Here is a 12,359-nt window from a genome sequence, read left to right as displayed (position 1 = left end):
CAGGTTTCTTCAGGAGAAGCATTACCAAAAATGCTGTGTACAAGTGTAAAAATGGGGGCAACTGTGTGATGGACATGTATATGCGAAGAAAGTGCCAAGAATGTCGCCTAAGGAAATGCAAAGAGATGGGAATGTTGGCTGAATGTATGTATACAGGTATTCACATCAAAAATTAAATTCCACTAAAAATCTAAGGAGGCAGATGGCAGGTAACTCACATGATTAGAATGGTACTTCACATATTAAAGAAGGGATTTACTAAGCCATCAAAGATCTTGAAAAGGGTAATGAACCACTGAAGTTGTCCAAATTGTCAGCTAAAGAGTATTTTATTTACCTGAAAGAAGCAGCTTTTTGTTATTCATTGTTGCAAGGAATCATATGTGGAGTGAGGTGGCATTAATCTACAGTGAAAATAACATGTTTTAATAAGCTTCCAAGAATGACAACAGTCTAAAAGTTTTCTCCAAATTTGATTTAATATCTTTCTTACTGTTTAATTAACATAAACATTCACAGTTGTGTGAAAGATTAAGAATGCTTTTAAGGTATAACTGCCTCTGAATTGTCTAAATAGAGTTTTAAACCAAGTCATTTTATTAGTAGTCCTTCTTCTCTTAGTGCAGCTTTGAACCAACTTGTATAGGTTTACACAGGAAATTAACTACTGTGAGTTTTAATATAATTTGGCCCTTCGATCTGATAAAGAGACACTGTATTAACTGCTGGCTTTGTGAGGAACCATAATCTTCATCAATTTGGAATGCATGCTAGTATATAACGTATTAATTTTTCATTCTGCAAATTCTACAGACCACTCAGATTTTGAGATATGGCCCATTCCTCCTCAAAACACAAATGACAAACAAATGTCACCAAGGGGATGATTACATTCAGGGAGGGAATGCCACATGGAATAAAAGCCTGTGGAAGGTGACTCCAATTCTATTGTTCCTAAACTGTACAGGCAACTGGGATGGACCCAGAGAAATAATGTGTGCATGAGGGGGAAAAATAGGTCAGTGTAAATAATCCAGCTCTGGGTGGATGAAAGTTTTATAGCAGATGATCGCTATCTCCTCTTAGCATATGAAACAAGAGACTGCAAGAGGGATGACTGCTGGAATCCAATCTGCAATGGAAATGCTTACTTTGATACTGGATGGTTCGTGTTGCTCATCACTTAAATATGAACCTGTTCCAATGGAAGCACTGAAGACATTTTTCAAGACTCCACCTATAGAAGTTTATAATATCATTTATGAACACAAACTTGTCCAGTAATGGATGAAGAACTTTCATCCGATCTTGTAAAATAAATGCTATGGACAAAGAAATTCCTGGAATTTCTCATTAACATGGAGAGAATAAGGAAGTTAAATGGAACTATGGAAGATTGTTCTGCATTATATTTTTATAGCTTTGTTAAGTGTAGATTAATGATGATATTGCATAATTATTCAAAAGAAAATTCCAAAGTCCTCTTGAGTTATTTTCATCTCTATATTCTTACTAATGTATAGAGTTCTGAAAATTAGCAAGATATAAAAATTCCCTGAATGATGTTGACATTTGTTTTACACAGCAGGTGTTTACTTATGTGTGTTTAATGTGAAATTGACTATGCTTTTTATGGTACAGTTATATAAACATGGGTGAGAAATAATATTATGTTGTGAAAGACTAGCTTTCAGGGTCCCCTGGACCAGGAATAGGGAGAGTGTTGTTCCCCTTTTTATTGACTGATACCTTGCATTTGTACAATGCTTTAGTATTACAAATTCTTTATATAAATTACGTTTAAAAAAAACTCCAATTATACTTCATCTAAACGAAACTGTTTCAGGTAGATATTACTTCTATTTTACAAGTGAAGAAAGTGAGACTCACAGAGGGATAAATTTCTTTTTCAAGCCCAAATCTTAAAATTCAAAAGGGCTAGAATTAGCTCTGTGCCGAATTGCACAGATGTGAGCAGACTACACATCAGCTACCTCATGACCACACACCTACCAGGACTTTGTGGTGAATTCTCGGTTTTTTATTTTGTCAGGCTTATTAACTGAAATTCAGTGTAAATCTAAACGACTAAGAAAAAACGTGAAGCAGCATGCAGATCAGACCATTAATGAAGACAGCGAAGGTCGAGATTTGCGACAAGTGACCTCTACCACCAAGTCATTCAGGGTAATACCATGCAATGGTGTCTACTAAAGCCAGCAAGAGCTGAACTTCTGGCATGTAGTGATTAATGTGAAATGTTGGGGTTTGGGAGTGAACAGTCAAAGGATTCTTGAGACATCTTTGGTGCAAAAAAGATGGTTTTATTAAAACAAGGGGACAGGACCTGTGGGCAGAAAGACATGCACTGAGATTATGAGGAATGACTGATTATATACTTTCAAGTTGCGAGGGGGTTAGAGATAGTGTAAGTCTCTAAGGATTTGGAAGCAAGGTATCCAGGATCTTCAGGGGTCATTTATATTGTCCAGTAAACCCTTGTCATGAGACCCTTCAGATGTATATCAGTGGACAAATGCTTGGAGGTTGATTGCTAACATGTATCTTAGGGGATGGGTAAAGAAAGTTTCCAAAGGGATTTTTATATGTTAAAGAAGACTTACAGGATCTTGGAAGTTGGGCTAATGTCAAGCTAAGGTTGCCTTTTGCCTCTAGTGAAGTATTAACATGGAGGCAGTTGAGTTCCTGGAAGAAGGTCACTCTGCCTTCCCAAGTACTTGTCAATGGGCTGCAAAGGAAATTTAATTTTTTCTATATTTCTTTTGCCTTTGTTCTCCACATCAGTGATCTGAGTGGGAGGCTTTAAAGTTAGAGCCACAGCCACAAGCAGAATTTCACTTCAATTGTGCTTTAAATGGTTTTCTTTTTAATCAAGAACGTAATATCTGCTTTGGTCTAGAAATTCAAATAATAGCAGTAAATAAGGTAAAAAGATAAAAGTGCTCCACTTACCTGGCTCCATTCCACTCCTACTACCAAGAGGTTGCCAGTAGACATAGTTCAAAGTATAAGATGGGTTTTTCAGGTTGAGTTTTGATGACCTTTTTCTTTTCCCTATCATTGAGAAGGGAGGCATAAAGTGGGAAGGAGATGTACTCAGTAGAGGTTTGTGGATTAGTCCCTATCAGTGGGTAAAATTGGGTGGATACACATCTGTGGAACAACAGAGAAAAGCCTTTCCCAATGAGCTCACAAGTTTCTTATGCAAGAAATCCTTTGAACAATCTGAGACAAAAGAGGAACAGCATCTTGGGTGATTAACTAAACACATTGTGATAATCTACAGGGTATGTGGAGGAACTTTAATTTGCCATTAGTTGGTAAAACAAAAATCCACAATTAATTTAAGTCACTCACTTCTTAATATTTATGTACTACTAACAAGGAAAATGTCCACATTTAGTTTTCCAAGTATAGTATTTTGCACTCATTTGAGAAAAAAAACTTTATATCAAAGTATTATTTTGCCATAGTACTTCATTCATAACACTTTGGTATAAGGAAGCACAGAGTTGACACAATTATCCACACTCTTCAAAAGATGCTAGTAAGGGAGAAAGTGATATTTGGGGTCTGAATTGTCCAGATTGATGACTTTCTACTTCAGAGCTAGGTAAACATTATTTTTTCTGTAAAGATATTTCAGGCTTTGGCTACAAGACCTCCATGACAACTACTCAACTTTGCTATTTTAGTGCAGAAGTAGTGTAGACAACATATAAACAAATGTGTGTGGTTTTGTTTCAAAAGAGTCACAAAACCTGGTGGATTTGGTAGTTGGCCATAGTTTGTCAACTCCTCCTCTATATGATGCCCTTAAATGGATTCTCTATTTTATATGTGGGAACTTTTCCTTAGTGACTAAACCTTGAACTTTCACTGAACTTTCCTATTAATGGGGTTGATAAGGTTCAAAACTAGACTATTATTTATTCCCAAGATATAGATGAAATGAAAATTTTGTTATCCTGGTTTTACAGATATAAAAATGAACAATTGGGACCCATTTAATTAACCATGATATGGCTTGACCAAGGACCCAGAGTAAGCCCTTACAGTGCACACTGTATCAGAGTGCATAGTTCCTGCTATATTTAGGACTTTTATCAATAATTTCTGAGATTAGTTTACTCCAGATGAATGTACATATAGAAAAAGTGCCTTATAACCACCCTCCCTAATACCTTTTATTTTTTTGCCAGTGTAGGAGAAAACTGAACTCACCCCAGATCAACAGCAACTTCTTCATTATATTATGGATTCATATAGCAAACAGAGGATGCCTCAGGAAATAACAAATAAAATTGTATGTACAAATATCTAAAATTACATAGGTTGAAAGTTAATATTTTCTGGAGCTTTTAGTACCTTGGGGGTAGAATTTATACATGAATTTGTTACTTTGAAATAATTAGAGCTGATAATTTAAGTTATACCTTTAAACTTTTAGCAGCATTAAACAAAGAATAAGAAGTTTCATATCTATCTTGGTAATAGTAATTGGAACTGAAAAATATTAACTGGATCTTAAATTATATTATCTAACTCTGATTCTTTAGTCTAATGATTTTGTGTTGATTTATCCTTTTATCTACTTATTAATCTTATGCTTTTCTTCTTAAAATTTAGTTAAAAGAAGAATTCAGTGCAGAAGAAAATTTTCTCATTTTAACTGAAATGGCTACCAGTCATGTACAGATTCTCGTAGAATTCACAAAAAAACTGCCAGGTATTTTTTACATGTATATACTTTTCTGGTATACTGTGCAATATTCTTATGACATTGAGAAAGTCAGGTCTGTAGGTTGTAAAGTAGGAATTATCTCACATCTGATTTAAATCAATATGTCTAACTGCTATAGACATGAAAGGTTAGAGCCAGATAGGATATTTGAAATCACTTATAATAATTCTTCCAGATTGATAGACTAAGAAATCAAGACTTTGTGAAGTTGCCAGTCATCCATTTATTCATTTAACAAGCACTTGGTGATACCTATTCTATACTTAGTATGTAGCTATTGCCTTCAAGGGGAGTGATTTAAGAAAGGCTATAATAAAAACATTATATACAAAATGCTGTTTGAACAGGGAGGAAGTTATTTATACCTGAGAAAGACAGGGAGACTTCAAAGAAAATCATATTTTAATTGGGTCTAAAAGAAAAAGGAGTTGTCCTGGTGGTATGGAAGAGAAGGAACCTTCCAAGTTGAGAGATCTACTTGTGAAAATAAAATGAGGCATGAACTAAAATAAGATTATTAGAGATAGAAAAATTTAATGTGGCACAGCATAATGTCGTGGACTCTTTGGTTAGACATAAGGTAAGCTGGTGCCAGGTTGATAAGGGCATAAGTAAGGAACTTAATTCTCATCCCCTGAATGGTAGAAAGTTTTTGGTGGCTTTCTGTTGTTGTTTATATTGAGAGGGAAGTGATGGGATTTACGTTTTGCAGATATGACTTGATCAGTTTTATACAAGATGAATTTGAATGAGGGACAAAGGCAGGAGGGTCAATTAGGATGCTTCTGCGCCCGTCAAGGCAGGGCCTTGAAATAAAGCAAGAGCAGTGGGAGATGGAAGAGAACTAAATGAAGAGGGATTCAAAAATTGATAGAGCTTGCTGAACAATTGTACTGTGGGACAAGGGAGAGGAACTGATCCATAGTCATTTGGATGGGCCCAGTATAGAAACTGGAATTCAAGATTCTTATCTCTCAGCTTCCCAGTTCCTTTGGCTACATTATCAATGCTATCTCATCCAATAGATTTAACTTGTTTCAGTGTTTTAAAAATATATTAGTACAATGGAATTCCATGATCTGGAAGAGTATAATAAATACCTTGTAAAACACACAACACTGTAATATTAAATTATAGAAAGTAACTTCTGATTTAAGATTTTAATTAGGTTAATTTGTCTTCTTTGGCCAGCATAATGCTATTATTTTATTAAAGTGTCATGGATAGCCCACATAAACTCAAAAAATGTGAGGAGGAAGTTCTCATTTTCATGTTAACATTAATATTCTCTCATTTCTAGAAAGAATGAAATCTGGCCATTTGTAGCAACATGGATGGAACTTGAGGGTGTTATGGTGAGCAAAATAAGTCAGGCAGAGAAAGACAGATACCAGATAACAGAAAGTGGATTAGGAGGAACTTAATGGAGGACCATGGGGGAGAAGAAGGGGAAAAATAGTGGAGGAGAGGGAGGGAGGCAAACCATGAGAGACTCTTGAATGCTGAGAACAAACTGAGGGCTGATGGGGGTGGGGGGAGGGGAAGGGGTATGATGGACAAGAAGGAGGGCACTTGTTGGGATGAGCACTGGGTGTTTTATGGGAACCAACTTGACAATAAACTAAGAAAAAATATTCTCTCATTTCTTTATTAACAATGAAAAAAGAACTTAATTTGTTATATGCTAATTAAGGTGAAGGGAATCTTGATCAAAAACAAGATTAGACAAGAGTGAAAAGTGTGGGAGGAGGAATTGGGTAAGGGAGAAATATATTTTTGGTTGTTTGTGAAAAGAGAGTTTTTCAGTTCAAATAGTCTGCTGGTCTTAAACCACAAAATAATTGAAGAAAAAAATCTTATTCATGAAAGGTAGCTTATCTGAAAGCAACACAATATCTAACACATCACTTTATTCCCAGTGCTTAGACTAGTTCTAAAGTTGAGAAAAGAGTATGATAAATGTATGTTTAATGAGTCAAGCAGGGGTTCTGGCTGGCTCAGTTGGAAGAGCATGTGACTCGATCTTGGAGTTGTGAGTTTCAAGCCCCCATGTTGTCTGTAGAGATTACTTAAAAATAAATAAACTTTTTAAAAAATGAGAAAAGCGGAAGAAAAAATTAAAATACAAAAGGAAATAAAAGACCAAAACTCCTGAGAAAGAAATTTTAACAATACTAGCAATAGTTAATATTTTAACAATAATTATGGAAAAGACAACATTATTATAAATAGCAATAATAGTGATATAATACCAATAATGAAGAGACGTTGTTAAAAGAGTTGAATCATTTCATTTTGTCTTTCTTGGAGCATGACCTGTGCCAGACACTGTCCAGGGTGCTGGAGACCGTGTAGGAATGGCTCCTGCCTTCAAAGGAACTCTAAGATAGTGATGCTTTCGGGGCTCCTGGGTGGCTTAGTCGGTTAAGCGTCCGACTTTCGCTTAGGTCATGATCCCGCGGTTCGTAGGTTCGAGCCCCGCGTTGGCCTCTGTGCTGACTGCCGGCTCAGAACCTGGACCCTGTTTCAGTCTGTGACTCCCTCTCTCTGACCCTCCCTTGCTCACGCTGTCTCTCTCTCTCTCTCTCCTAGGAATAAATAAAACATAAAAAAAAGAGAGATAGTGATGCTTTTTTTTTTTTTTTTTAAGTTGATTTTGTTTCTTTGTTTATACAGGGAGAATTTCCCAAGCAGGCTGCATGCTGTCAGTAGAGCACAAAAGACGACGCGGGGCTCGATCTCATGAACCCTGAGATCATGACCTGGGCAGAAATAAATAGTGGGACACTTAAAATGACTGAGCCACCCAGGCACTCCTAAGATAGTGATTCTTAACCTTAGCATTACTCTCTTCTCTAAACTCCCATTGCTATTTAATACTTTTCTAAGCATGTGGACCCTGATGGTATTAGTTTATATGTGTATTATGTGTATGTATACATGTGCATAGGAGCTTATGTTTGTTTCCCATTTATTCAGTTATCCAATTATTCAAAAATTGTTTCTTGGATATCAATTATCTGCTAGGCACTGGGGATACAAAGGTGAACAAAACAGGCAAAGTCTCTGCCCTCAAGAAGTTTATACTCTATTTGAGGTGGCAAATGATTAATAAGTGTGCAGATAAGTTTATTATGTCTGGTAGTGATAAATTCTATAAGTAAAAATAAATCAACTAGGGGTTCATGGGTGGCTCAGTAGGTTAAGTGTCTGACCTAAGCTCAGGTCCATGAGTTTAAAGCCCTGTGTCAGGCTCTGTGCTAACAGTGTGGAGTCTTTTGCAGATTCTCTGTCTCCTTCTCTCTCACCCCTCCTCTGCTCACTCTCTCTCTCTCTCTCTAAAATAAATAAATAAACACTAAAAAAAAAATAAAGCAAGTAGGGACTAGTGAATCCTGGAGCGTATTATTTTAGTAGGGTCACCACAAATATAGGGTCTCTGCATATAGTGGGGGGAGTAAAGCATGGTGATAGCTGAGGCAAAAAAGTTTGTATGTTCACAGAAGAGCCATGAGTCAATGTGGCTGGAGCACAGTGAGTGAGAGGAAGAAAGAGGAGGAAATGATGTCAGAGAGGCTGCTGGAGACTGTGACATATAAACCAGGATAAGGACTTTGGATTTTCCAAGTAGTGTTATATTCCTTCAGGCTGTCAATTCCTTTCCATGGCTGGATACATGTAAAGATTTTTTTCTGGTCTGTGGATGCTTCCATTCTGCAGAATTGGCCCTGTGTCACCAGATGTGACTAATATAATGGCTCAAAGAAAATCTTTTTGCTTCTAACCTCTGAGTTACTTCATCTGAATCAGCCTGTTCTGCCATTATATGTATTTTTGGTGTGGATCTGATGTCCTTTTTTACCCAACTTGTTCAATAAATCCTACTCAATAAGATAAAAGTCAGCTTCTATTTGGAACAGAAAAATAGATATTTAGTGACTCAACTTGACTACACAATCTTAAAACAATTTTTAAATCACTTATGGAAATGCTTTATCAATGAGGATGGTAGCGATGATGAAATATTGTTATATAGCACTCACAGTTCCTTGATACTTGATTTGACTATCATCTTCATCCAGGATTTCAGACTTTGGACCATGAAGATCAGATTGCTTTGCTGAAAGGGTCTGCGGTTGAAGCTATGTTCCTCCGTTCAGCTGAGATTATCAATAAGAAACTTCCAGCTGGACATGCTGACCTATTGGAAGAAAGAATTCGGAGGAGTGGTATGTGATTTGGTTAATGGTAAAGAGTTTGCTCCTGTAAGGAAGCATTCCATGAAGGCAGGCTTCTTGCCTATCTTATGCAAAGTTACGTTCCCATTGTGGCTAATATGGTGAATGGCTCTAAAAAGGTATGTGTTAAATAGATGAGGCTTTTATTTATTTTTTTAATGTGTATTTATTTTTGAGAGATAAAGAGACAGACAGAATGTGAGTGGGGGAGGGGCAGAGAGAAAAGGAGTCACAGAATCTGAAGAAGGCTTCAGGCTCTGAGATGTCAGCACAGAACCTGATGTGGGGCTGAAACTCACAAACTGTGAGATCCTGACCTGAGCTGAAGTCTGAGATAAAATCTTACCCTTAACTGATCAAGCCACCCAGGAGCCCCAGATAAGGCTTTTAGAGGGTTCCTTCAAGTGTCTTTGTAGTAGCAAAATACTAAAAATACCCTGCGCTATACTAAGATTAAGGGCCAAAGGAGGAATTTTTTAAAGTTTGGAAAATTAGTCAGATAAAGAAAACAGCATAAAGGAGCTGGAATTATTCAGTTGAAAAAAAGATTCACTTGTTCAAAATCTTCATGTATGAACTACTGTGGCTCAAGCTATTATCCATCTCTATTCAAAGCAAAATAAAAACAATTATTAATAGCAACATTTATATATCATTTACTAGGTTTTAGACACTGTTCTAAATACTTATATGATTTCATCAAAATCTTGCAGTCTTATGAAATAAGTACCATTATTATTCAAAATTTATTGATAAGACAACTGACACAGAGAGTGGTTAATAACTTTCCCAGAGACAGACAGGAAGTCTGACTTCAGAAGCTGTGTGTCTAAATCACTATGCTACATTGCCTCTCAAGAGGTAAAATAAATAATAGTATGAGTTGAACTTACTATGGAGGAATACTGTGACAGAAAGGGTTAAGCAACATTGGAATAAGTTTCCTGGAATTATGTGCAGTTTATCTTAGAAGAGTCTTAAAATAGGATAAGTTTTTGTTTTCCTGTGATACTTTCTATGTGGTTGGGAGGGGAGGGATGAATGAGAAGAAATGATTCTCAAGATCCTTTCTTCCCAAAGTATTATCCTTCTATGAATGACTAGAACAAAAGTTTAAGTACTTATAAAAATCAGTATTTTATAACAGCAGTTGGAAGGAAAGTTTTTAGGAAGTTCTGCATTTGTGATATAAGAAAAATAATTAAAAATTGGAAATTATTTTTTAAAAGCAGCCATCCCATATCATTGTATTCTCTCTTCTTAAACACTGAAAGTATAATCATTATTGATAGATTTAAAGAATATACATTTTAGGGGAACCTGGGTGGCTTAGTCGGTTAAGCGTCCGACTTTCGCTTAGGTCATGATCTCGCGGTTTGTGGGTTTGAGCCCCGCGTCGAGCTCTGTGCTGACTGCCAGCTCGGAGCCTGGAGCCTGTTTCAGTCTGTGACTCCCTCTCTCTGACCCTCCGCTGCTCATGCTGTCTCTCTCTCTCCTAGAAATAAATAAAAAACATTAAAAAAAATAAAAATTATATATACATTTTAAAAAGATGCTTTATTTGTATAGATCATTGATTTACTAGTTTAACATGTACTTACGGGCAGATAACTATGGAGGCAGTGAAGAAAGGAATCCGGTATGTTCCTTCTCCTAGAAAGCTTACAGTGTAGTAGGAAGACATGAACCTTACATAGATAGTTATAATAAAATGTGGAAGAGAACTGAGAGAGAGGTGACTTCTGGTTGGTAGGGCTCTGGAAGATTTTGCTGGCAAGCTGGGCCTTGAGTGATATTAGATGTGGATATTCATGGTGGAGGTACAAGAAAGAAGGACCAGCCCAAGCAAACGATTGAGGCAAGAAAGCCTAGCTTATGCACTCAAAGAAGAATGAATAGTTGAGTTTATAGATTAAGTGTTACATTACAGGGAAATAGAATTTTTTTTTTAAAGAGCCAAATGGTTGAGGGCCTTGAATGCGGGGCTAAACGTTTTATTCTTTATTTTATAAGAAGTAGAGAGACACTGGGGAGCCTGGATGGCTCAGCTGGTTAAGCATCTGACTTCAGCTCATGTCTCATAGTTTGTATGTTTGAGCCCCACATTGGGCTTTGTGTTGAAAGCTCAGAGCCTGGAGCCTACTTCAGATTCTGTGTCTGCCTCTCTTTCTGCCCCTCCACTGCTCATGCGCTCGCTCTCTCTCTCTCTCTCTCTCTCTCTCTCTCTTTCCCATCCCACCTCAAAAATAAATAAAACATTAAAAAAAAGAAAGAGGAAGAAGACACTGAAGATTTTTGAGCAGGGGAGGGAAAACATCAAAATCATGCTTTACAAATCTTCCAGCAATCTTAGGATAAGCTAGGATGGGAGACACCTGTCAGTAGGCAAAAGGTTTCAAGAATGTGTTGCCAGAGGGGCACCTGGGTGGCTCAGTTGGTTGAACAGTTGACTTCAGTTCAGGTCATGATCTCACAGCTCATGAGTTCAAGCCCCGTGTTGAGCTCTGTGCTGACAGCTCAGAGCCTGGAGCCTGCTTCGGATTCTGTATCTTCCTCTCTCTTCCCCTCCCCCACTCACATTCTGTCTCTCTCTCTCAAAAATAAATAAACATTAAAAATTAAAAAAAAAAAAAAAAGAATGTGCTACCAGAAGAAATGGAAAGAAGGGAAATGATCTGAGAAATTATTGGAGATTTTCACCTTTTGAAAGACAGAATGCTGTCAGGGGCGCCTGGGTGGCTTAGTCGGTTAAGCGTCCGACTTTCGTTTAGGTCATGATCTCGCGGTTCGTGGGTTCGAGCCCCGCATCAGGCTCTGTGCTGACTGCCAGCTCAGAGCCTGGAGCCTGTTTCAGTCTGTGACTCCCTCTCTCTCTGACCCTCCCCTGCTCACGCTCTCTCTCTCTCCTAGAAATAAATAAAACATTAAAAAAAAAAAAAAAAAAAGAAAGACAGAATGCTGTCAAGAAATATGGGTTCTGGTTCTGGACAGATTTTATTTTACCTATTCTGGAATGTATAGAGTGTGTGTGTGTGTGTGTGTGTGTGTGTGTGTGTGTGTGTGTGTCTATCCCTCCATCCATCTGTCCAGGATGCTGGGGGTAAGGGAAGAATTGAATCAGTAACCTCCAAGGCACCATCTAGTTCTATAAGTCTTACTGCTTGCCTTCTTGTAACTAATCAGTATTTCTGATTGCTGGTTTAGCCAGTCAGGTAGCTCATTGAATATCTCAACTTTTTATTTTTATTGTGGTAAGAACACTTCGCATGAGATCTATCTTCTTAACAAAATTTTAAGTGTATAATACAACATTGTTGCCCATAGGTACAATGTTGTATAGCAGATATCTAGAACTT

General features: G+C 37.2%; 1 protein-coding gene across 3 annotated transcripts in view; it reads left to right on the top strand.

Annotated features, from left to right (window-relative positions):
* Positions 1-12,359, top strand: part of NR1H4 (nuclear receptor subfamily 1 group H member 4) — a 72,213-nt gene that overhangs the window by 48,073 nt on the left and 11,781 nt on the right. For 2 of the 3 annotated variants that reach the window (XM_039245574.1, XM_039245576.1), the window contains 5 exons: positions 4-156; positions 2,054-2,187; positions 4,229-4,327; positions 4,651-4,750; positions 8,848-8,994. In XM_039245574.1, coding sequence (XP_039101505.1) covers positions 4-156; positions 2,054-2,187; positions 4,229-4,327; positions 4,651-4,750; positions 8,848-8,994 — 633 coding nt within the window. The remainder of the gene's footprint in view (positions 1-3; positions 157-2,053; positions 2,188-4,228; positions 4,328-4,650; positions 4,751-8,847; positions 8,995-12,359) is intronic. The other variant, XM_039245575.1, reaches the window with a different exon arrangement.

The sequence above is a fragment of the Hyaena hyaena genome, unplaced genomic scaffold (assembly GCF_003009895.1).
Source record: "Hyaena hyaena isolate Hyena2069 unplaced genomic scaffold, ASM300989v1 scaffold_261, whole genome shotgun sequence".
In the NCBI taxonomy this organism is placed as follows: domain Eukaryota; kingdom Metazoa; phylum Chordata; class Mammalia; order Carnivora; family Hyaenidae; genus Hyaena; species Hyaena hyaena.
This window is presented reverse-complemented; position numbering and strand designations above follow the sequence as displayed.